At 48.6% G+C, this 26,816-nt stretch overlaps 2 protein-coding genes across 2 annotated transcripts in view; both read left to right on the forward strand.

Annotated features, from left to right (window-relative positions):
• LOC143291562 (uncharacterized) overlaps positions 1-17,268 on the forward strand; it is an 82,803-nt gene extending 65,535 nt beyond the window's left edge. Inside the window, exon 2 of the mRNA XM_076601475.1 lies at positions 10,935-17,268. Coding sequence (XP_076457590.1) covers positions 11,088-15,782 — 4,695 coding nt within the window. The 5' untranslated portion in view covers positions 10,935-11,087 and the 3' untranslated portion in view covers positions 15,783-17,268. The remainder of the gene's footprint in view (positions 1-10,934) is intronic.
• LOC143291370 (uncharacterized) overlaps positions 1-26,816 on the forward strand; it is a 222,137-nt gene that overhangs the window by 82,184 nt on the left and 113,137 nt on the right. The gene's annotated exons all lie outside the window — the stretch shown is intronic.

The following is a 26,816-nucleotide window of genomic DNA, read 5'->3' on the forward strand; positions in this document are numbered from 1 at the left end:
TACCTCTCTCTCTCTCTGCCCCCTCCTTCCCTACCTCCTTCCCTCACTCTACCTCTCTCTCTCTGCCCCCTCCTTCCCTACCTCCTTCCCTCACTCTACCTCTCTCTCTCTGCCCCCTCCTTCCCTACCTCCTTCCCTCACTCTACCTCTCTCTCTCTCTGCCCCCTCCTTCCCTACCTCCTTCCCTCACTCTACCTCTCTCTCTCTCTGCCCCCTCCTTCCCTACCTCCTTCCCTCACTCTACCTCTCTCTCTCTCTGCCCCCTCCTTCCCTACCTCCGTCCCTCACTCTACCTCTCTCTCTCTCTGCCCCCTCCTTCCCTACCTCCTTCCCTCACTCTACCTCTCTCTCTCTCTGCCCCCTCCTTCCCTACCTCCTTCCCTCTACCTCTCTCTCTCTCTGCCCCCTCCTTCCCTACCTCCTTCCCTCACTCTACCCCTCCCCCCTCTCTCTCTATCTCTCTCCCTCTCTGTGCCCCCCTCCTTCCCTACCTCCTTCCCTCACTCTACCCCTCCCCCCTCTTTCTCTATCTCTCTCTCTCCCTCTCTCTGACCCCCTCCTTCCCTACCTCCTTCCCTCACTCTACCTCTCTCTCTCTCTGCCCCCTCCTTCCCTACCTCCTTCCCTCACTCTACCTCTCTCTCTCTCTGCCCCCTCCTTCCCTACCCCCTTCCCTCACTCTACCTCTCTCTCTCTCTGCCCCCTCCTTCCCTACCTCCTTCCCTCACTCTACCTCTCTCTCTCTGCCCCCTCCTTCCCTACCTCCTTCCCTCACTCTACCCCTCTCTCTCTGCCCCCTCCTTCCCTACCTCCTTCCCTCACTCTGCCTCTCTCTCTCTCTGCCCCCTCCTTCCCTACCTCCTTCCCTCACTCTGCCTCTCTCTCTCTCTGCCCCCTCCTTCCCTACCTCCTTCCCTCACTCTACCCCTCTCTCTCTCTCTGCCCCCTCCTTCCCTACCTCCTTCCCTCACTCTACCTCTCTCTCTCTGCCCCCTCCTTCCCTACCTCCTTCCCTCACTCTACCTCTCTCTCTCTCTGCCCCCTCCTTCCCTACCTCCGTCCCTCACTCTACCTCTCTCTCTCTCTCTGCCCCCTCCTTCCCTACCTCCTTCCCTCACTCTACCTCTCTCTCTCTCTCTGCCCCCTCCTTCCCTACCTCCTTCCCTCACTCTACCTCTCTCTCTCTCTGCCCCCTCCTTCCCTACCTCCTTCCCTCACTCTACCCCTCCCCCCTCTCTCTCTATCTCTCTTTCTCCCTCTCTGTGCCCCCCTCCTTCACTACCTCCTTCCCTCAACCCCCCCCCCCCCCCCTCTCTCTCTCTTTCTGGTTTATCAGTCGTGGGGGAGGGGGTGGGGGGGGGAGAAAAGTGTTCCTTTGTGTGGGCCAGAAGAACGCCCTGCTCCATTGCCCCTTGTGTGATGGCCATGTACTGTCGTTTGGGGCGACAGGTCAGCTGAATTGGAGGCATTTTTGAACTGATAGGAGGGGGGCGGTAGGGGATGGGGGTTCCCATGCAAATTTTTATTTGTGTGTATGTGTGTGCGTGTGTGTGTGTGTGTGTGTGCGTGTGTGTGTGTGTGTGTGTGTGTGTGTGTGTGTGTGTGTGAAACTGGAAGGGGGGACACACACATCCACAAAAAAGAGAGACAGGAAAGGGTATAGAGAAAGACAGTGAGAGACAGAGAGAGACACACACACTGTCACACCAATGCGCCTTTCTCCCCCTGCACCCCATTCCCCCGCAATACCCTCCTTCTCCCCTCCCCCACCCCTCCCCGCCAGCCAATTAAAAAAAAAAAAAAAAAAAAAAAGGAAAGAAGAGAATACTTGGGCGTGGCAAGCGCCCATTCAAAACACACACTCAGAAATAGAACAGAATTACCTACAATAAATACCCTGTCTGTTCCCATTCAAAACACACACTCAGAAATAGAACATGTCTGTTCCCATTCAAAATACACACTCACAAATAGAACAGAAATACCTACAATAAACACCCTGTCTGTTCCCATTCAAAACACACACTCAGAAATAGAACATGTCTGTTCCCATTCAAAATACACACTCAGAAATAGAACAGAAATACCTACAATAAATACCCTGTCTGTTCCCATTCAAAACACACTCACAAATAGAACATGTCTGTTCCCATACACTCACAAATAGAACAGAAATACCTACAATAAACACCCTGTCTGCTCCCGGTGGGGTTTTGTTTGTTTGTTTTATTATGTCTTGCTTTGACTATAAAAAAAAAGTTAAAGCCTTGCCAAGTCCCAGAAAGGTATGGCACCACTTGAGACACGTGTACGTCTGAAACGCCAAGCGTCACTTGCTATGCCAACGCGCTTCTGTGTGTGTGTGTGTGTGTGTGTGTGTGTGTGTGTGGTATGATAGCACACACACTGTCTTTGTCCCTATAGTGGGGAACGTTAAGTGAAGCCCATGCAGTGCAGACACTGGTGACGACTTGATGTAGGGACGTGAGGTGGGGGGTAAGGGTGGGGCAGGGGTGGCTGGAGACACGAACGGGGAGGGGAGGGGGGCTGTATAGGGAGGTGTGGGGGGGTGAGGGTGGGGCAGGGGTGGCTGGAGACACGAACGGGGAGGGGAGGGGGGCTGTATAGGGAGGTGTGGGGGGGTAAGGGTGGGGCAGGGGTGGCTGGAGACACGAAAGGGGAAGGGGGGGGGGGGGGTACTGTATGGGGAGGTGTGTGGGGGGGGGGGGGGGTAAGGGTGGGGCAGGGGTGGCTGGAGACACGAAAGGGGAGGGGGGGGGCTGTATAGGGAGGTGTGGGGGGGGGGGGGGGGGGTAAGGGTGGGGCAGGGGTTGCTAGAGACACGAAAGGGGAGGGGGGGGGGCTGTATAGGGAGGTGTGGGGGGGGGGGGTAAGGGTAGGGCAGGGGTGGCTAGAGACACGAAAGGGGAGGGGGGGGGGGCTGTATAGGGAGGTGTGGGGGGGGGGGGGGGGGGGGTAAGGGTGGGGCAGGGGTGGCTGGAGACACGAAAGGGGAGGGGGGGGGCTGTATAGGGAGGTGTGGGGGGGTAAGGGTAGGGCAGGGGTGGCTAGAGACACGAAAGGGGAGGGGGGGGGGCTGTATAGGGAGGTGTGTGTGTGTGGGGGGGGGGGGGGGTTAAGGGTGGGGCAGGGGTGGCTAGAGACACGAAAGGGGAGGGGGGGGGGGCTGTATAGGGAGGTGTGTGTGTGTGGGGGGGGGGGGGGGGTTAAGGGTGGGGCAGGGGTGGCTAGAGACACGAAAGGGGAGGGGGGGGCTGTATAGGGAGGTGTGGGGGGGGGGTAAGGGGGGGGGGCAGGGGTGGCTGGAGACACGAAAGGGGAGGGAGGGGGCTGTATAGGGAGGTGTGTGTGTGGGGGGGTAAGGGTGGGGCAGGGGTGGCTGGAGACATGAAAGGGGAGGGGAGGGGGGCTGTATAGGGAGGTGTGTGTGTGGGGGGGGGGGGGTAAGGTGGGGCAGGGGTGGCTGAGGACATGAAAGGGGAGGGGAGGGGGGCTGTATAGGGAGGTGTGTGTGTGTGGGGGGGGGGGGGGGGTAAGGTGGGGCAGGGGTGGCTGAGGACATGAAAGGGGAGGGGAGGGGGGCTGTATAGGGAGGTGTGGGGGGGGTAAGGTGGGGAAGGGGTGGCTGGAGACACGAAAGGGGAGGGAGAGAGGGAGCTGTATAGGGAGGTGTGTGTGGGGGGGGTAAGGTGGGGCAGGGGTGGCTGTAAGGGACAGGTGTCGGTGTATGTGTGTGGTGGTGGTAGTAGTAGCAGTAGTAGTGGTAGTAGCAATAGAAGTAGCAACAGTAGTAGTTGCAGTCACAGAGCTGACGGTTTGTGTTTGCAGTAACACACATTCACACACACAGAGATAAATACACACACACACGGACTCTCTCTCTCTCTCTCTCACACACACACACACACACACACACACACACACACAGACCATCCATTACATTAGAAGAGGAACCTGCAATGCGTTAACCATGTGAGTCACTGCGGCTAAAAGTCCAATGAGTCTGTCGTGACTCAACAAAGTAGCACCTGCAAAGGAACACCCCTACCCACCGGCCCCTACCCCTAACCACCCAGGCACCCCTTACCCTGCTGACGTCCTAACCTGCCCACCTACATCCACCCCTTCACCCTCTCCACAGCTGCTCCTCTCCACCCAGGCACCCCTTACCCTGCTGACGTCCTAACCTGCCCACCTACATCCACCCCTTCACCCTCTCCACAGCTCCTCCTCTCCACCCAGGCACCCCTTACCCTGCTGACGTCCTAACCTGCCCACCTACATCCACCCCTTCACCCTCTCCACAGCTCCTCCTCTCCACCCAGGCACCCCTTACCCTGCTGACGTCCTAACCTGCCCACCTACATCCACCCCTTCACCCTCTCCACAGCTCCTCCTCTCCACCCAGGCACCCCTTACCCTGCTGACGTCCTAACCTGCCCACCTACATCCACCCCTTCACCCTCTCCACAGCTGCTCCTCTCCACCCAGGCACCCCTTACCCTGCTGACGTCCTAACCTGCCCACCTACATCCACCCCTTCACCCTCTCCACAGCTCCTCCTCTCCACCCAGGCACCCCTTACCCTGCTGACGTCCTAACCTGCCCACCTACATCCACCCCTTCACCCTCTCCACAGCTGCTCCTCTCCACCCAGGCACCCCTTACCCTGCTGACGTCCTAACCTGCCCACCTACATCCACCCCTTCACCCTCTCCACAGCTGCTCCTCTCCACCCAGGCACCCCTTACCCTGCTGACGTCCTAACCTGCCCACCTACATCCACCCCTTCACCCTCTCCACAGCTGCTCCTCTCCACCCAGGCACCCCTTACCCTGCTGACGTCCTAACCTGCCCACCTACATCCACCCCTTCACCCTCTCCACAGCTGCTCCTCTCCACCCAGGCACCCCTTACCCTGCTGACGTCCTAACCTGCCCACCTACATCCACCCCTTCACCCTCTCCACAGCTGCTCCTCTCCACCCAGGACAGCAAAGGCCAGAGTTGGTCTGTACTCGTATAGGTGTAGTAGGTTGATTGCACACACACACACACACACACACACACACACACACACACTCACTCACTCACTCTCTCATCCCCTCAGTGTGCACACATACATGCGCGCACGTGTGTGTGTGTGTGTGTGTTATGTACAGGTTGAATTGTATAAGGACGAATGCTTCTCCAAGAAGAACATTCTTGTTTACTCTCTTTCTCTTTTTTTCTCTCTTTGTGTCTGCCTATCTGACCCCCCTCTCTCTCTCCTCTCTCTGTGTGCCTCTCTCTCTCTCTCTCCCCACCCCTCCCTCCCCCCTCTCTCATTGAAGCAGTATCAGATGGTCCACTTGTCATGTACCCCATTATTCATGGACTGACAGTTGACCTTCTTGGTCCGAACGTCTGAGGTGTGTGTGTGTGTGTGTGTGTGTGTGTGTGTGTGTGTGCTTCTTGGTCCGAACGTCTGAGGTGTGTGTGTGTGTGTGTGTGTGTGTGTTCGACCTGGCTTTTGTTGACACGGCGGGGTTTCTCTGTTTCTCTCTCCCTCTCTCCCTCTCTGTCTCTGTCTCTCTGTCTTTCTTTCTCTAATAAGGGTGTTTTTAGGCACAAAGTAGTAAGCGGCTACGCACCTCCTTCGGTTATAAATAACTTCCCAGTAAATAACATAAGACATACAGCGGGTGAACGTATTGGAATAATTTACCTTAGGTACAAAGTAGTAAGTGGCTACGCACCTCCTTCAGTTATAAATAACTTCCCAGTAAATAACATAAGACATACAGTGGGTGAACGTATTGGAATAATTTACCATCACATTTTTAAAATATAACCAACCACAACAACCTTAAGCAAAATCTAAAAATGTACCCTATTCACAAAAATTGACCTCAACTGAAATCCAACATTGCTTTCGACAATTTGTGGGTTCCCTCTCACTCTCTCTTGAGTGAGTGCATGTGTGTGTGTGTGTGTGTGTGTGTGTGTGTGTGTGTGTGTGTGTGTGTGTGTGTGTGTGTTTCATAATTCTATTTTATTTTATTTCTTTTGTGGAATGGCTGTGAATGGTGGACTTTTTTTCTTTTCTTTTTTTTTTGTGTGCTCATTTTCGCTTCTTTAGCTTTATTCCCTCTTTCGAGCGAGAGCTGGATTTGCTGGATGAAAAAAAGCATGTTACTTGCTTATCTATTACCCTCGATAATAAAGATTTTGTCTTGCCTTGTCTTGTCTCTCTCTCTCTCTCTGTTTTTATCGGCGCTGAGAAGAGACGAGTTTGGTTTGACATGGAATGCAGGCAAAGTAGAACGGTATTAAGACAGCATTTGAGAAAGGTTACCATATCAAACAGAGAAGACAGACTGAATTACATACAAAAAAGACGTGAACATAGGGAGTTACTAAGACGAAAGAAACGGAATTACAAAGTCAATTTTATTCATGATTTACAAAATAATTTAAATATCTCAAAGAAAACTTGGAACACCATTCGTTCAGTCAGACTGGGCTCGTCTTGTCAGACCAGTAATTCAAAAGAGCAGTGGTTAGAATATAAACCATTTTAAAGCTGTGTTTAGTTCTGACTCCACTGATGTGAATGAATCCATTGCTGAACCTGCTGTGATGTATGTTAACGCACCATCTGATAATTTACTGAACTGTAGTATCTCCGAGTCTGAAATACGGATTGCGATCAGAGTTTTGAAAAGTCATAAAGCGGCAGGTCCTGATGGCAAATTTTACAAAAATAGTGTGGTCTGCATCATGCCTTTTCTTGTTAAATACTTCAGTCACATATTTGACAATGGTTTGTTTCCCGAAGAATGGTCTCTTGCAGTCATGCAGCCCCTACACAAAAAGGGCGACGGAAATAATCCAGATAATTTTCGAGGCATTTCACTTTTGAATATATGTAGCAAGATATACAGTTTTGTTCTGAACAAGCGTATCAGTAATTGGATTGATGTGCATGGTCTGAATGGGGAAGAGCAGGCAGGGTTTAGAGCAGAACACAGTACAACTGACCACGTGTTCACATTGTATGCCATGGTACAAAAGCAGTTACTTAGACACAGAAAACTATATGTCGCGTTTATTGATTAAAAAAAAAGCTTTTGATAGTGTTTCCACGAGTAAATTATTGGTAGTAATTTAAAACAAAGAATGTTTTAAATGGTAAAATACTGCAGGCTCTGAAAAGTATGTACGAAATACTTAAAGCAAAAGTACGAGTTGGTGGTGACATCACAGACAGTTTTATGTGTCCTCATGGCCTCAAACAAGGTGAAGTATGTTCTCCATTACTTTTTTCTTTATTTATTAAGGAATTGACCTCAGATGTGCTTGCGGGTGGCATGCATGGCATACAGCTTTCTCCTGATTTTGTCCAGCTCTTGATCTTACTTTTTGCTGATGATGTAGTTCTACTATCTGATAGCTTGATCTTTGTTTTTGCTGATGATGTAGCTCTGCTATCTGATAGCCCAGTCGGTCTTCAAACTCAGCTGAATATATTGTGTGACACAGTAAAGCAACTTGATTTGATTGTCACTTTAGAAAAATCTAATGAGGTGGTGTTTAGAAATGGTGGCTACCTTGGTGCGAACGAAAAATGGTTCTATGGAAATGAACTTTTGAAACGTGTGAATGCATATAAGAACAACAGGCGTTAATAGAAAAATATCCACATACGGGCACACGGAACAGGAAAAAGAACAAAAGGTAAAAAATGTAATCTTTCATCTCGTTACACATCCCTCCACCAAGGCAAAACTACCCGTTTTGTTATAACAGCAAAGAGATCCTTTTTCACCAGAAACGGGAAACACTCAGCACCACTTCTTGGTATTTCACCACATCGTGTACCGAAACCAATATATTACATATGGCCTCTTTCTGAAGCTGGTGTGATGAGATCTGTCAAACCCTCGGCCACGTTTCTGAAATGGTTCATCCAGTAAAGGCGCCTTTTCCTGAGGGGCTTTCTCTATGATGCCTCGAGTTGTTCTTTGGCACTGGCCACAGGAAGAACAAAATCTTTTGATGTCCACACATATGCCAGGCCAGTAGAAAGATCGCCATACCCTTTCCAGAGTTTTATAACGATAATAATAATAATAATGGTACTTATATAGCGCTGAATCTTGTGCAGAGACAAATCAAAGCGCTTTAGCACCAGTCATTCACACGCATGCATAACTCTAAAACTGGAGAAACTGAAGACAAGGAAGAGGCAGGGAAGGGAGGCTATTTGGGGAAGAGGTGGGTTTTAAGGCCAGACTTGAAAGAGCTGAGTGTGGAGACTTGACTAAGCGAAAGAGGAAGTTCATTCCAATTGCAAGGTCCAGAGACAGAGAAAGAACGGCGGCCAACAGTCGAGAGTTTGAATCTGGGTATGCGTAAACAGAGTGGATCCGAAGCTGATCGTAGAGAGCGAGATGGAGTGTAGCGGTGAAGGCAGCCACAGAGATAGGAAGGGGCTGATTTGTGAATACAGTTATAACAAAGAGTGCTGATCTTGTACTTTATTCTGTGTGAGACAGGGAGCCAGTGGAGATGTTGCAAAAAAGGAGTGATGTGCTCAGATCTTTTCTTTCTGAAGACGAGTCTGGCAGCAGAGTTTTGTATGCGCTGAAGGGACTGAATGGATGAAGCAGGCAAACCAGACAATAGAGAGTTACAGTAGTCAAGGCGAGAGAGAATAAGAGAAACATGTCTAGATGTTGCGTCAGTGGACAGATATTTCCATTGACAACACATGACGCAGCGTCCCCTGGCGTCGGCCAGGCCCGAGAAATGCAGACAGACACCCTGCCGTGTCGTCAAATGGGGTCATCCTCAGGCCATTCGATCAGCAGCGTGCTGTCCCAAAGACTGGCTGGCTGTCTCCCTGCCTGGCCCGGCCCTGTGTGGAGGACCCTTATGACTATTCACAACCCATCCCTCCCCTCACCTCACCACAATCCCCTCCATCTGGGATGTGAGGGAGCCTGTGTGTGTGTGTGTGTGTGTGTGTGTGTGTGTGTGTAGTCTTGAGGGGCCCTTGTATGGGATATTCACGTCTCCACGTCGGCTCCAGCCCACAGAGTTAAGAGAGAGAGAGGGGAGGCAGAGAGACGGGGTGCGGAGGGGGAGAGAGAGTGGGGCGGGCACCGGGGCCGTGTGGAAACGGATGGCAGGGGATGGACTGATAGAGGTGGAGAGAGGGGAGGGGGGTGAGTGGTGGAGGGAGGGAGGGAAAAAGAAATTATTGTTTTGTATTTTTTTCTTTTTTGTCACAACAGATTCCTCTGTGTGAAATTCCGAGAGCACGTCGGGGGAGGGAACGGGGGTGAGGGATGGAGGGAGAGAGAGGTGAAGAGAGGGGGAGGGAAGGGGGTGAGGGAGAGAGAGGTGAAGAGAGAGGGAGGGAAGGGGATGGAGGGGGAGAGAGGGGGAAGGAAGAGAGAGACGCATGGAGGAAGAGAGTTGCTGGAAAGGGAGGGAGGGGAGTGCAGGGAAGAGTATAGCCCAGAGAGAGAGAGAGAGTTTACATGCAGGCTTGCTCTCTTTCTGCGTCTCTGTCTCTGTTTTTGTATGTCTGCCTGCTTATCTTTCATTCTCTGTGTCTGTGGCAGTCTCTGTCTCTTCCTGTCTCAGTCTCTCCCTGTCTTCAATCTGTTTGTCTGTCTCTTTACCCCCCCCCCCCTCTCTTTGTTCAGAAGTCTAAAGAATTTCCCAAAACATTATCTCAAATCTCCCCACCCCCTCTCTCTTTTCCCGTTCTCCCTCTCTCTCTCCTCTTCCTGATCTCAAAACTGCTCCAGATAATGGCTTTGACAGTTTTCCTTCGCATAAGACATGGAGTTCGAGCCTCTAAGCCACCACCCTCCCTCCATCACACCCCCAACACACACACACACACACACACACGCACACACACACACACACACACACACACACCTACCTACTCTTCCCTCAATACTTCTTCCCCTCCTCCTCTTCTCCTCATTCTGCTGCTGCTACTCCCCCTCCTCTCCTCCTCCTCCTGCTTCTCCTTCTCCTCCTGCTTCTCCTTCTCCTCCTGCTTCTCCTCCTGCTGCTACTCCCCCTCCTCTCCTCCTCCTCCTGCTTCTCCTCCTCCTGCTGCTATTCCCCCTCCTCTCCTCCTCTTCCTCCTGCTGCTATTCCCCCTCCTCTCCTCCTCTTCCTCCTCCTCCTGCTGCTCCCCCCTCCTCTCCTCCTCTTCCTCCTCCTGCTACTGCGACTCTACCCTCCTCTCCTCCTCCTGCTGCTGCTACTCCCCCTCCTCCTGCTACTCCCCCCTCCTGCTGCTACTCCCTCCTCCTGCTACTCCCCCTCCTCCTGCTACTCCCCCTCCTGCTGCTACTCCACCTCCTGCTACTCCCTCCTCCTGCTGCTACTCCCCCTCCTGCTGCTACTCCCCCGCCTCCTGCTACTCCCCCTCCTGCTGCTACTCCCCCCTCCTGCTACTCCCCCCTCCTGCTACTCCCCCCTCTTCTCCTCCTCCTCCTCCCCCCTTCTCTCCTCCTCCTGCTGCTCTCCCTTCCACCACTTGTTTCAAACAACAAAATGTCATCTTGGGTTTCAGCTGGGAGCGTCTGTCTGGCGTTAGAGAGAGGTAGAGGCAGAGACGGAGAGACTGACAGAGACAGGGGAGACACCAGGACAGCGAGACAGAGACAGGCACAGAGAGAGAGGGGGGGTGGGAGTGAAGAGGGAGAGAGAGAAGTGTAAATCAAAAGATGTTGGAACGTACCTTTCATGTGTGTATCACTCTGTGTGTGTGTGTGTGTGTGTGTGCGCGCGCGCGTGAAAGAAAAGCAGTTGCAGCAGCAGGAACCCAGGCTGCTTACCAAAGTCTCATCCGTTCCCTTTTATATTGAATTGATTTCTTTACTTTGTTGGTGTTTGCAGGGGGACACGGGACGTTGGTGGTGAAGAGTCAGACTGAAAGGAGACTGCTGTGGACAGCACTGCCTGCTCTGCCACACACACCCACAGCACTCCGCAGCAGCAGCTAAGCTAAAGCAGCAGCAGCAGCCCACATTGTGATTCATCCTCATCACCATGGGTAACTACTGCTCGGGCAAGCAGGCCAAGAAAGAGGCCAGGCTGGAGGAGAGCGAGCGGCCCATGGAACGCCTGGATGATTGCAACCCCCCGGGGGTGGGGGGTACTGTGGGGCTGGACAGCATCCACGTGGACCTGAAGGAAGGTGAGGTGGTGACTGGGGATGCCACAGTGTCGAAAGGGCTGAAGGAGGAGGAGTTGGTGGTGGTGAACCGTGCCGAGGACCTGGCCAGGGAAGTGGAGGCCAAAGCCCAGGCCCAACAACAGGTCGCGGAGGACGCCGCCAAGAAGGCTGAGGGTGACGCCGCCCAGTTGAACACACAGGCCCTGCTGGCAGTGGCAGAGGATAAGGGCGCGGTGGAGATGGTCTCGGAGGAAGCGGGAGCCAAGATGAGGGAAGCGCTGGCAGCCGGCGGGGCGGCAGTGAGAGAGGCAGCGGCAGGAGCCAGGCAGTATGCTGAGGACAGGGCGGAGCAGGGCAGGAGGGCGGCGGAACAGTCTGCTCGGGTTACGGCCGACTCTGCTGCGGCGTCCGTCAACGAAGCCGTGACCGGCCTGAATAGCAGCAGCGTCCTGGGCACCGCACACTCCCTCACGCAGCAAGCTGAAGCGACACAAGCACATGCCGTGTCGGACGCCCAAGCAGCCAAGGACGACGCAGAACACGCAGCGAACGCTGTGCGAGAAGAAGCCAGCAGAGCCAGCCAGGAGCAGGTGGACGCGGCGCTGGAAGCAGCTGGAAGTAAAGTGGAAGATGCTGCAGGCAGGGTAGAAGCAGCCGTGGAGGAAGGCAGACACCAGGGTGTGGACAGCCTGGAGAGGATCACGGACCAGGCACAGGCAGCCGCCGCTCAGGTTGACGCCTCAGTGGAAGGAGGACAGGAGAAGGCCGCACACGTTGTGGGCAGCGTCAAAGACCAGGTGGAAGCGAAAGTCGATGAAGTGACGTCAGCTGTGGATGAAGGGAAACAAGCGGCTGCAGACACTGCACAGCTGGCAAAAGCCCAGGCCGAGATGACAGTCTGCCACGTAACCGCCGTCACAGAGGGTGAAAAGCAAGCAGCAGCTGACACAGTGACTGGCGCACAGGACGAGGCCTCTGCAGCTGTGGAAGAGTCCAAAGAACAGCTGTCTGCTGGAGCAGCGATCTTGAAGGATAGCGCAGCTGCTGCAGCAGAGGAGGCGGAATCAGATGTGGTGGATCAGGCCGAAGACAAGGTGAAGGAGATGGAAGCCTGTGCATCGGAACAACTCCAGTCCGCAATGGATGCCAAGGATGCAGTTGTGACCTCGGCCGTGCAGGCTACAGACCAGGCACAGCAGTCTGCCGGAGATGCTGTAGAAGTGGCAAACCAGCAAGTGTGCCACACAAAAGAAGCCTTGAAACAGAAAGCTGAGGAAACCATGGTGACAGCAAACCAGCAAGTGTGCCACACACAGGAAGCTGTGAAACAGGAAGCTGAAGCTGTGAAACAGGAAGCCAAAGACACTGTGGAAGCTGTAAAACAGGAAGCCGAAGACAAGGCAGAAGTTGTGAAACAGGAAGCCGAAGACACAGTGGAAGCTGTAAAACAGGAAGCCGAAGACACAGTGGAAGCTGTGGAAGCTGTAAAACAGGAAGCCGAAGACACTGTGGAAGCTGTAAAACAGGAAGCCAAAGACACGGTGGCAGCTGTGAAACAGGAAGCTGAAGACACTGTGGAAGCTGTGAAACAGGAAGCTGAAGACACGGAGGAAGGCCTGAAACAGGAAGCTGAAGACGTGGAAACGGTGGACAGGGAGATGGGGGAGACCCAGGAGGCCGCCTCCACTGACATGACCTCTGTGACCTCTGTGGACATGTCTGCCGAGAACGCTGCAGCGGCCGTCAGTCAGAAGGTGGAAGACGTGAAGGAAGATGTTGGAGGGGAAGTGGAAGAAGCCGAGCTAACTGTCAGCCAGGCAGCACGAGACAGTGTGGCGGCAGCCAATCAGGTGGTGCTGCACAGTGAGGAAGCCGTCAGGCAGACAGCGGAGGACGCAGTGGGGACAGCCAGTGTCAGTGCAGATTTAGACACAGCCATGAAGGCAGAGGCAGCTGAGGAATCCGCCACAGACATGGCAACAGCAGTTGAGGAATCAGCCACAGACATAGCAACAGCAGTTGAGGAATCAGCCACTGACATGGCAACAGCAGTTGAGGAATCAGCCACAAACATGGCAACAGCAGTTGAGGAATCAGCCACAGACATGGCAACAGCAGTTGAGAAAACAGCCACAGACATGGCAATAGCAGCCGAGGACTCAAACACAGACGTGGCAGAATCAGTTGAAGACTCAGCCACAGACGAGGAAAAAGCAGTTAAATCAGCCACAGATGTGGCGGAATCAGTTGAGGACTCGACCATAGACATGTCAGAATCACCCGGGGACTCCAACACAGACGAGGGAAAAGCAGTTAAATCAGCCACAGATGTGGCAGAATCAGCCGAGGAATCAACCACTGATGTGACAGAATCAGCCGAGGACTCAACCACAGACGTGGCAAATGCAGTTGAGGACTCAGCTACAGATGTGGCAGACAGTGTGAAAGGCACTGTGCAACAGGCTGTCTTGGATGCCGCCGCAGCCGCCAGCAGTGAAAAAGTGGTGGACACTGCTCAAGAACTGATGGAGAACATCATCTCCGAAGCAGCCGGCAAAACCCAGGCCTCCTTCAGCGAGGAAACAGAGTCCACACAGACCAGAGCAGAGGCTGCTGAAGAAAAGGCCGTCCGCTTCGGCCAGCATGTGGAGCTAGCGTCCAGCGAGGCCGCTACGCAACTGGATGAGTCCCCAAGTGAAGCAGTCACAGAGCAAGCACCTGGCGTGCAGGCAGTAGCTGAGCAGGCCACAGAGGATGCCAGCAGTGAGGTTGGGGATGAGGCAGTGGATACGGAAACCCCAGCTGAGGGGAAAAAGGCCAGCACCAAAAAGAGAATCCGGTTTGGAGACGAGGCTGACGCAGCAGCGCCAGAGGAGGGGCAGAAGAGTGAGGCGGACCTTTTCCAGAAGCTGTGGGACGCTGGCAACGCTCTGGTGCAGGAGGCTCTGCAGGCGGGGTTACAGACTGTGGCCGCTGAGGCGGAAGCGTCAGAAGCCGTCGGCGATGCTGACATGGACAGCGCCCAGGAGGCGGCCCAAGTCCCCACCCAGGAGGCGGAAGACGTGAGCAGCAGGGGCGGGGAGCACCAGGAGCCGGCAGAGGAAGCCACCACCGAAGTGGACGTGGCTGGTGATGAGGGAGTTTCTGAGGATGAAATGAGGTCACCACCACGTAAGGTGGGTGGTGTGACGTTCTGTCAGGAAATCCCGGAAATCACAATCCGACAGAGCTCGCTGCAGGAAGGCGAGATCACTCCTTCGGACGAGGTCAGCTACCCGCCCCTCGACGAAGACGAGATGGTTCTTCCTTCCCCGACCCAGGCCCAGGCCCCGGCAGACCTCGCACTGGGTGGCGCCACAGAGGCATCCTATGAGGGGAGGGGTGAGGAGGAGGAGGAGGTGGAGGTGTCCTCCTCCTCCTCCTCCCCCAGCACAGAGTCAGGGGTCACAGATCAGGAGACGGCGTCCTCCCCATATGAAGTGGGCGTACCCCCGACCCCGGCCCCTACCCCTGGTCTGGATGAGGACACGCTGAGGAAGGTGGCCTGCCAGGTGACCCAGCAGGCTGTGCAGGAAGCCATCTGCATCGTCAACAAGAACGGGCTAGGCACCTCCTGCTCCTCCTCCACCCCTTCCTCCTCCTCCTCCTCCTCCCCCTCTGAAAGCAGCCTCTGCTCACCCCCAGACACCACCACCACCACCCCAACCTCGGCCCCTGCTGCGGACCAGCCACAGCTGAAGGACACTGCCACACCGGCCGGCGACGGGGGCCTGCAGACGTCTCCTCGTCCCCCTCCTTCCTCCTCCGCCTCCTCCCCCTCCTGTGAAGCGGAGGAGAAGATGCAGCAGCAAAAGCCGCCCTTGTCATCCCCGGCGCCAGAGACTCAGCCGGCCTCCACTCCCGCTGCCCCTGCCGCGCCCACCGCCGACCACGAAGCCGACGACGAAGAGCAGCAGCAGCAGCAGCAGCCTGTGGTGGGGATGGGAAGTGAGGAAAAGAGGGTGACCTTCTCTTCTCCCGCCGACAACCTCCTGGCCTCCCCTACCCCCCTCTCCTCCTCCTTCCCCGACAACGACGCCAGCACCGGCAGCACCAGCGGCGTCGACGGTGAAGAACGACTGCCGTCCTCGGTGGAGGAAGAAGACGTGGACGCCCTGATCCACAGTAACAACGACAACGACGACGATGGCGCCCAAGACGAGGTTACCGGCCTGCCACCCACAGCCTCCTCCCCCGTGGCCACTGGCGGTGGGGACAACAACAACGTCAGCGTGCCTTCTTCTCCTCCTCCTCCTTCTGCTTCCAAGCTCCCCCCTTCCTCCCCTCCTCCCCCATCCGGACTCCCTTTTAAGTCTGCTGCTGAGCACGTGACGGACCCCCTCCCCTCGCCACCACCGTCCCCGCCCTCCTCCATTCCCCCAGCCCCTGTTGCGGCCGCCGCCCCCATGGCCAACGGAGAGGGGGGCATCCCGATGGAGGTCGGGGTGGATGAGGATGGTGGGGGGGTCTCCGGGGCTTCCCCTCCAGCCCCGTCTGATGCCCTGGGGGCTGCTGAGGCTTTGATATGATCTGGATGTGGCTGTTGGTGTGTGTGTGTGTGTGTGTGTGTGCATGCGCAGCATATGCACATCTTCTTTGTGCATGTTCGCGTGAGAGAGAGAGAGAGAGAGAGAGAGAGAGAGAGGCACTGAGAGACAGAGAGAGGGAGGCACTTCTTCCTTGCAACGAGCCTTCACTTCTTTGTACACGATTGTGAACTTCCTGTGGCCTTCCGTCAGTTCTTGTTGCTCTTCTTCCTCTTCCTCACTGAACCGCCACCACAGTCACTCTTCCAAACCACGACTCACTCCCCTGCTCACTCCCCTGCTCACAAACGAAGACTCACCCCCCTGCTCACAAACGAAGACTCACCCCCCTGCTCACAAACTCTCCCCCACCTCTCCTGGACGCGCGTGTCTGTGTGAGTGTTTGTGTGTGATTTTCTTCTAACCCTGTAGCTTTTTATCTGTTTCTTGATTTTTTTTTAAAGCAAGATTTGCCAAGAAGAACCAGCCCCTCCTCCCCCTTCCCTCCACCCTTTCCCTTACTCCTTTCCCGCACTCCCCAACCCTCCCCGACGAAGATCCAGCGGGTGGATGTGTGTCGATCGACAACCCAGGACCCTTCGCTCCCTTACCCTTCAGAAAACCGATCCTTTCCAGGAAAAAGAGTAAACAATGTTGACGAATATGTCAATCAGAAATGCCAAAACAAATATTGTGTATGTCGCTAGATTCTGCAGATGAACAGAAATATATTGAGAAAAAATAATAATAATAATTAAAAAGAAAGGGAAATCAGAAATAAAGAACAACAGTGGCGACCCCAAATAAGAAAACGAACTAGAAAGTATATTGATAGAGATATCTATATCTATCTATCTATATATATATATATATATATAACCGGAAACGACGTCATTAAGACAGGAAACGGAAACTGCGTCATCTACACAGAAAACGGAAATCACAGAGCGTTTCGTCGTCTCGTTGTGGACTCTGTATTGTATGTGACTGCGTCAAAGGAAGTGGTCTGTCGTCAAAGTCAGCTGTGCAACGGGATTTGGAATTCTTGTGCGCGATGAAATGGTACACTGTTGGATAAGATAAGATAAGAATAACTTTATTATCTCCAACTGGAGAAATTTGGTCAGGTGCATTATCACAACATAGACAAGTAAACAACATGGGGACCATAACTGTAAAAGCCAACAACAGCCCCTACAAATATTACGAAGATACAAATGTAAAAAATATCACATACATCGTTTCATACATACATCCACACACTGCAGGTAATAACTAGTATTCTTAATGTAAAAACAGAAAGAATTAAGAAACAATATTTGAATATAATTATAAACATAGCCTACTATACTGCACATTGATTATAATAGACAGATTAAATAAGAATAAAGATAGCCTACTATACTGCACATTGATTATAATAGACAGATTAAATAAGAATAAAGATGAATTGCGGAAAACCACAACCAGATAATCAGCACACATCCCCCCCCCCCCCCACCCCCCCCACCCCCCACCCCCCCCCCCCTACACACGCGGATAACTTGATTAAACAAAAGTAATAAACATATGTTCTCAAATAAAAGCATTTCACATATTCACTTTTAAAAACATTGCAATTAATTATTACATCGTAATTATTAAACTGAAATATATTTAGAATGTGGACGTTAGCATTAGACATATTCCATTGTACATTCATCCTGCATATTGCACATTATTCTTCCTACATATTGCACATTCATTATAACCAATTGTCACGTTTTAAGCTCAGTAAACACACACACACACACACACACACACACACACACACACACCAACTAGAACAAGGTACAGCCTATCATGCACGGACTTTCACACGTCTCGCATGAGAGTGCGCGCGCACACACACACACACACACACACACACACATACACACACACACACACAGTTCTCAAGAATTTAAAAGGTGGAATAAAAGTCTTCAGAGCTCTGGATTTCAGCTTAAAAGTTCTGTAGCGTCGTCCTGATGGCAATAGCTCATAATACTTTGCTAAAATATGGGTGTCGTCAGTTGCTATCTGCCTGTTTTTTTTAACCACTCGACTTTCATACAGCTCTTGCATACTAGCTTGTTTCACTCCCACAATTTTACTGCATACACTCATGACATCGTTCAAAACACGCTTACTCCTCACTCCCAAACTTCCTTACCAGTACATAAATGAAACTGTGAGCACGGACTCGATACAACATCGATAATAACTTTGAAGAATATTTGAATTTATACCAACATTTCTAAGCTTCTGTAAACAAAAAATTCTAGATTGACATTTCGTATGAATGGAATAAACATTTCTGTCAAAAGTCAGCTTATTGTCTAAGATGGTCCCTAAATATCTATATTCATTGACCCTCTCTACTGTTTGACCATCAATAACAAGGTTAGCTACAGGCAAGGGGTCTTTCCGAAAATCAATTAACATTTCTTTTGTTTTCAATACGTTGAGATCCAGATAGTTTTTCTCACACCAGGAACAGAACTTTTTAATTTCACTGAAATAAATAGCATCAGAGTTGGACAGATCTTCAATTGCTGAATCATCAGAATATTTTATGACAGGAGTTTCCTCCGTGCCTCTGCAGTCATTTGTGTACAGTGTAAAAAGAACAGGGGACAGCACTGTACCTTGGGGTGCACCAGTAGAAGTAGATTTTAGAGAAGAGTGGGCAGAATGAAAGCGGACGGACTGAGTTCTATTGAGAAGAAAACTTACTATCCAAAGAGTAAGCTTCGGATCAACATCTATGCTTAGCAGTTTGAGGGCAAGGAGATGAGGTTGTATTGTGTTAAAAGCAGAAGAGAAGTCAACAAAAAGGATACGAACAACAGTTTCAGTTTCAGTAGCTCAAGGAGGCGTCACTGCGTTCGGACAAATCCATATACGCTACACCACATCTGACAGATCATTACCAACACCTTCAGTGTGTGTGTGTGATATGTGTGTGTGTGTGTGCTCTTGTTTAAAGGTTCTTGAATTCCTTACATAACACTGCCTAAAGTGTGTATCTATTATAATAATAATGACATTTGATACGCCCAGTCTAATGAAACAAAAGCCCTGGGCGTTTGCAATGTCCTCTGTGTGTGTGGGTGTGTGTGTGTGTGTGTCTGTGCGTGCTCTTGTTTTGAGGTTGAAATGACTGGCAGACGCACCCCCAAGCACATCTATCCCGCCCCCTCTTCCTCCCCCCCCCCCCCCCCCCCCCCCCGCACCTCCTCTCACACTCCACTTTGTTCTCCTTGTTAGCAACCTTTTCTCACTTCGTCAAGAAGGCTGTGAGAGATTTTCTTTTTCCACTCCAGTGTCTTTGTCAGTTTATTGGCTTATTTCTTTGTCTGTCTGTCACCAAGATCAGACCCAACCATATTCGACCACCCCCGCCCCACTCCACCCCCAAACTATTTTTCTTTCTGTCTGTCTGTCTTTCCTTTTCCTTTTCTCTCTTTCTTTCGCTCTTTCTTTCAGTGTTCGTTGGCTGTAACTTCCACACCGGATCACTCGTACTCCCTGTAATATCGGTTGGGTTGTTGTTTTTTTGTTTTTGTTTTGTTTGATATCACCGCCACGTAGGCAGCCATATTCCGTTTTCGGGGGAACAAACAGGCCAGTTATGCCACTTGTTCGGCCATTGGTGGTGGAGGTCTTGATGACCGCGGGTTGCGCGCCCTCTGTGTAGGGAGTGGGGAGGGGTAGCGGCCCTTTGGCTGTAATATTACGTGGCAGTGGGCCCTTTATGTCCTGTGCGGTTTTCTTGTTTTTTTAGCAGGTCGGGCATCTGCTTCTTTATTTATAATTTATATATTTATTCATTTATTTATATTTCATTTTTTGTTTAGATATGGTATGTCGTATATTGAACAGTTAGAAGGTGGTGTGGACCGACTGAAATACACAAATGAGTTAAAAAAAAGAAACAAACAACAAAAGACAACAACAAAAAACAATTAAAAAACAAAACAAAAAAACTATTGATTCTCGGAAAGGAAATTTGTTATTCCTTAGTAAACGATATAATGCACTTCTACTTTCTCTGCTTCAAAGTAATAAACGATTGATTTGCCTTCTTTCCCCCTCTTTTAAAGTAATACACAACGGATTGCAGGGATTTTTTTTTAATCTGTTTTATAGTAATGGATCGAAGGTGGGATTTTTTCTCTGTTTTAAAGAAATAAACAATGAATTGCTGGTTATTTTTCTCCATTTTAAAGTAATAAACAGTGGAGTCTGTGTTTGTGTGTGTGTGTGTGTGTGTGTGTGTGTGTATTTATAATTATTATTATCTTTTTTACCAGCTCCATTTAAAAGTAATAAACAATGATGGATTGCATCGTTGCAGTTTTGTGTTGATTGCGGGTTGTGGTATACGCTCTCTTGAACGTGCGTTGTTGTTTTTTTTTGTTGTTTTTTTTTGTTGTTGTTTTTTGTTGTTGTTTTTTAAAGATTTATTGCGTGTTTTGTCTTTTACCTTTTCAGTTAGAAAGTTACGTGGAGCAGGTTTGTTTTTTGTTGTTGTTTTTTTTTTCCCCCAATTTGGTCAGTGTGTATTGTCGGGCACTGACCGCTTTCTGTTGGTATGTTACCTTTCCTGTGTCCTCTCCAGACACTCTTGTGTGTGTGTGTGTGTGTGTGTGTGTGTGTGTGTGTGTGTGTGCCTCTTGCGTCTTTATGCGTAAATATAGTTCAAACACGAGGATAAAATAAATGTTGAGGAGAGAGATTTACAGAGACAAGGAATGAGAAAGAGGGAGAGATATATGGTAAGCGACAGACAGACAGACATAGAAAGAGAAGATCACATTCAGTGAGGGGGAGATAGATGAGGATAGTGGAAGCGGTGTGACCTTTCTATGGTACCACGGAGAACAAGGTCGGACCCAAAATACCTGCCACTGATAATGATACCCTGACATTTTCTGGGAGAGAACTGGAAAGAGAGAGAGAGAAAATCGTTCACTCATCAGTTCTGTACTGCACCAGTCATTCCTTGTATGAACTGTGTCTATAAGTGTGTGCCGTTTGTGTGTGTGTGTCCCCCCCCACCCCCCCCCTCTCTCTCTCTCTCTCTCTCTCCCCTCTCTCTCTCCCTCTCTCTCTCTCTCTCTCTCTCTCTCTCTCTCCTTTTTTCACCAAAGGACACACAGTTGTGGGCTTTTTTGGGGGGAGGGGTTAGGGGGGCCGGGGGAGGGGGGGTAGTGTTCGGGGTGTAGGCACCCCCACCTTCCACACTTTGTATGAACGCTGTCCTCCACTCACCCACCCACCCACCACCACATCACCCTCACCCCCCACCCACACCCAATCCTGATCAGTCTCCTTGTCCCTCTCCCCCCCACCCCACCCTCCTCCCCCCTCCCAACCTGCTCCCACTTTTCCAACCACCACCACCACTGCCTCCACCCCAGCCTCTATTCCATCCTCTCCGTCCGCCACCGCCACCACAGCCATCCTCCACTGTGTGCCTTCTGTAGATACCTTCCACTCCCTCAACTTGGTCCCACCCCCTCCACACACACACACACATACACACACACACACACAAGCACAAGCACAAACACTCTTGTTTTCAGCCTCAAACGTTGAACTTGGGTTCCAATCTCTGGTTGAGAGGACTGAGTGAGTGAGTGAGTGTGTTTATGTGTGTGTGTGTGTGTGTGTGCGAACTTTATTTCATAATGTGTGGTGTGTTCTGCTTTTAAAACAAAACAAAAATAAAATGTTTACCCTTTTCCCTTTTATGGAACCAACTAACCAACAGAACGTGCATGAGAGATTGTTGGCAGTCGTGCACCAAGCTATAAACTGCCAGCTGGAATTATTTGTGGATTTTTTTTTCAGATGCTGAGAATGTTTGTTGGTTTGTTGTTGTTTCAATGGGGAAGACGTTTGTCACACACTCTCTTCTTCCGAAAACTTTCAGTTTAGTTTGTTTTGTTTTATTCTGTTTTGTTTTGTTTCTTCAACTTGTCTATGTGCATTACACATATTATCCTTGTGTATATATATACATTTGTTTATTGATATGAATATGTATGAATATATGTATGCATGCATGTATATCAACGAATTTATGTGTGTATGCATGTATCATTATTATTATTATTATTTATCATCATCATAATCGTTATCTTACTAGTTGACAATGATTATTTTTTATTATGATCTTGATTTTATTCAGTTCAAAAGCACAACTGGATGAGCGATTGTTGTTATCACTATTATTATCATTATTATTGTTGTTGTTTTTGTTGTAGCTTTCTTGCAGTAGGTAGCAATCGAACGAATGTGTCGGTAGCTGTGCAAATTGTGTGAATGTGTCAGGAGCTGTGCAAATTGTGTGAATGTGTCAGGAGCTGTGCAAATTGTGTGAATGTGTCGGTAGCTGTGCAAATTGTGTGAATGTGTCAGTAGCTGTGCAAATTTTGTGAATGTGTCGGTAGCTGTGCAAATTGTGTGAATGTGTCAGGAGCTGTGCAAATTGTGTGAATGTGTCAGGAGCTGTGCAAATTGTGTGAATGTGTCGGTAGCTGTGCAAATTGTGTGAATGTGTCGGTAGCTGTCCAAATTGTGTGAATGTGTCAGTAGCTGTGCAAATTGTGTGAATGTGTCGGTAGCTGTGCAAATTGTGTGAATGTGTCAGGAGCTGTGCAAATTGTGTGAATGTGTCGGTAGCTGTGCAAATTGTGTGAATGTGTCGGTAGCTGTGCAAATTGTGTGAATGTGTCGGTAGCTGTGCAAATTGTGTGAATGTGTCGGTAGCTGTGCAAATTGTGTGTGTGGTGTTTTGATTTGTTTATCGATCTGTTCCTTATTGTTCTTGTTTATATTCATATTGTGAAGCAAGTAATATATAGACAGATAGATAAATAGATAGATATGAATATATATATATATATATATATATGTGTGTGTGTGTGTGTGTGTGTGTGTGTTCTATGATAGTCAGTCGAGTCCGACTATGACCATCAGAACAGCAGAGGCAGCTGGGCCAGAAGTTGATTATAGTGGAGAATGTCTTGCCCAACTTCCATCCTTGCTGTCTGTGCCATGAGGGATTTTGGACAGTCAGTTGGGATGTTTCCCAAAGGCCAGCTGGCTGCCATGAGGGATTTTGGACAGTCAGTTGGGATGGTTCCCAAAGGCCAGCTGGCTGCCATGAGGGTTTTTGGACAGTCAGTTGGGATGTTTCCCAAAGGCCAGCTGGCTGCCATGAGGGTTTTTGGACAGTCGGCGTTGGGATGGTTCCCAAAGGCCAGCTGGCTGCCATGAGGGTTTTTGGACAGTCAGTTGGGATGTTTCCCAAAGGCCAGCTGGCTGCCATGAGGGCTTTTTTTATTTTTTTTTTTTTTTAACAACACAAATATGATATTATAATTATGTTTACAAGAAACACACATAGCAGCGTTGAAAAACAATGGGGTGGGAAGCTGTTTTTTTAACAAGGGCACAAATCCTGGAAGAGGAGAGGTCGTGCTGGTATCAGACAAACCATGAGGGCTTTTGGACAGTCGGCGTTGGGATGGTTCCCAGAGGCCAACTGGCTGCCATGAGGGCTTTTGGACAGTCGGCGTTGGGATGGTCCCGGAAGGCCAGCTGGCTGCCATAAGGGCTTTTGGACAGTCGGCGTTGGGATGGTCCCGGAAGGCCAGCTGGCTGCCATAAGGGCTTTTGGACAGTCGGCGTTGGGATGGTCCCGGAAGGCCAGCTGGCCCCCCAAGTCCGCAGTACTGAGTCAGTGCAATCTCGGCTCCTAGTTTGAGAGTCATAGTCCTTCACAAAAGACTTAGTAAATGACTTCCCACTGCATGTATGTATGTATAGATAGAAAGATAGATATAGATATCTATATAGATGTAGATAGGTGTGTGTGTGTGTGTGTGTGTGTGTGTTAACTCTTATTGTTTCATGATGATAGATCATGTATCATTCATTCATTTTGGTCAGTCCCTTTTGTTCATGTTTTATTTCATTTCATTTATATATTGATTCCTTTGTTGTTTGTATTTATTTATTAACCTATGTATTCATTTATTTATTCACGCACTGATTTGTTTATACATCTGTCGAACCTTATAAAAACGTGCATTCAGTTGACTCACTTCAAAGGAAGAACCTGACCTGTTTTCTGACTTTTCCACAGACCAGGTGTGACTGTTTTTGCGGTATGTCGTTGGTTCATTGTATGTATGTGTGTATATGTGTGTGTGTATGTATGTGTGTGTGTGTATATATGTGTGGGCATATATATATATATTTGAAATTATGAATTCCAAAAGTTTAACCCACTGTTTTGGAATTTTTTTTATTGAGTAAACTAGTAAACTCTCCATATCAACATTATAGATTTCCAATGAATCGACAATAATCTATAGAGAATTGTCGAATAAAAAAAAAACACAAAAAACAAAAACATCCAGTTTGTTTTTTTCAGCATGTTGATTTGTAATCAAAAACGACAATACAGTTACTTTTCAAGTATTCAAAAAATTCGGCATCAACATTATATATTGCCAGTCAAAGCTGACTGAATATGGTATGCATCAACATTATATATTGCCAGTCAAAGCTGACTGAATATGGTATACACACTGCATATCTAGTTAAAAAATTTTTTTTTTTTTTTTAAACAGAAATCCATATCATCTATAAATTTCCATTCAAAGTTGACTCACGTGTATACAGATTGATTGTCAAGTAAAGAAAACAAAATTAAGCAACAATGCAATACAATTCAATACAATACAATACAATACATACCGAAATCAGCCATGAAACTGAACAATTGCTCATGATGTTTTTTGTTTCTGAACATTTGTGTTTGCTGCCTTTTTTCTTTAACCAAAACCATACAAACTGACACTGAATATGAACAGAACTCAAACAAAAACCTTACAATTATATTTTGCCCATATGTATTTGTTTGTTATTTCAAATATCATATCATATAATTTTATATATATGTTTGTAATGTAATTCCTTATACAGATATGCAACAAGCTTTTGCCCCCAAAAAACATGTATATTCCCGTGGGACCCATATTGTGTTTTGGAAGGACTATGTCACAAACTTGTTTTGGGACCTATATAGAACCAATGTTATTGTTGTTTTTACTTGAGACAGAATGAGTTTTGTTTTTTTGAGGGACCCATTTTCCAACTTTTGTTATGGGGGGAGGGGCGGGAAGGAACAGATTGGAAATGTTCAGTCTGTTGTGTGTGTGTGTGTGTGTGTGTGTGTGTGTGTGTGTGTGTGTGTGTGTGTGTGTTAAATGTTTCTTTCATTAGAAATATTAATTGTGCACCCTTTCTTTGTCCCTTGCCCCCTCTGCCCTACCTCACCCCTCCACCCCCTCCACGCACACATCACCACCCCTCCACTCTCTTACATCATTTATCAATTATTCATGCTGTGCACACACACACACAGTGTGTGTGTGTGTGTGTGTGTGTGTGTGTGTGTGTTTGATGAGTTTTGGTTTATGGGATATTTATTGATTGATTTATTTGTTTGTGTGTTTATTTGTTTGCTTATTTATTTATTTACTTGTTTGTTTGTTTATATGCTTATCTCTGTATTTCTTCTTCTACTTTTCACTGTTATTCTCTTCCTTCCTTTTGTGGTTTTTTGTTGTTGTTTTTTTTTCTGAATACTTATTCGTGCATTTATTTATTTAATTATGGTGGTGGCCGCTGTGGTTTAATGGACAACAATGATTGTTGATGAAGTGTCAACATGTTTCTTTGCTGCTTCTGTCAATATCATAGCTAATTGTGACGGCATCATTACATGGAACAGTACACCCTGCTTTGCTGCCTCTGTCAATATCATAGCTAATTGTGACGGCATCATTACATGGAACAGTACACCCTGCTTTGCTGCCTCTGTCAATATCATAGCTAATTGTGACGGCATCATTACATGGAACAGTACACCCTGCTTGAGGTGGCTGTGTGTGTGTGATGTTGATGGAAGTCACTGTGGCTAGCCTCCCCTTCTTCTTTTATTTTCTGGTAGTTTTGTTATTATTCTTCCTTTCCTTCTTTCATTAACAGTTTATTTATTTATTTATCTATTTGTATATAGCAAGCTTGTCAACTGTGCAATTAATGTCACAATGCAGTTTACTTATTTGATTCATGTATCCATGTGTCGGTCAGTTTATTTATTCATGTATCTGTCTCTCTGTTTGTCTGATATCTGTCTGTATATATCTCTATTGTATCTGTCTGTCTGTCTAATATCTGTCTGTATATATCTCTATTGTATCTGTCTGTCTGTCTAATATCTGTCTGTATATATCTCTATTGTATCTGTCTGTCTGTCTAATATCTGTCTGTATATATCTCTATTGTATCTGTCTCTCTGTCTGTCTAATATCTGTCTGTATATATCTCTATTGTATCTGTCTCTCTGTCTAATATCTGTCTGTATATATCTCTATTGTACCTGTCTCTCTGTCTGTCTAATATCTGTCTGTATATATATCTATTGTATCTGTCTCTCTGTCTGTCTAATATCTGTCTGTATATATCTCTATTGTATCTGTCTCTCTGTCTGTCTAATATCTGTCTGTATATATCTCTATTGTATCTGTCTGTCTGTCTAATATCTGTCTGTATATATCTCTATTGTATCTGTCTCTCTGTCTGTCTAATATCTGTCTGTATATATCTCTATTGTATCTGTCTCTCTGTCTAATATCTGTCTGTATATATCTCTATTGTATCTGTCTCTCTGTCTGTCTAATATCTGTCTGTATATATCTCTATTGTATCTGTCTCTCTGTCTGTCTAATATCTGTCTGTATATATCTCTATTGTATCTGTCTGTCTGTCTAATATCTGTCTGTATATATCTCTATTGTATCTGTCTGTCTGTCTAATATCTGTCTGTATATATCTCTATTGTATCTGTCTCTCTGTCTGTCTAATATCTGTCTGTATATATCTCTATTCGTCTGCCTGTGTGTTTTTTTGTTGCTGTTTTTTCAGTCT

The sequence above is a fragment of the Babylonia areolata genome, chromosome 17 (assembly GCF_041734735.1).
Source record: "Babylonia areolata isolate BAREFJ2019XMU chromosome 17, ASM4173473v1, whole genome shotgun sequence".
Classification (NCBI taxonomy): Eukaryota; Metazoa; Mollusca; class Gastropoda; order Neogastropoda; family Buccinidae; genus Babylonia; species Babylonia areolata.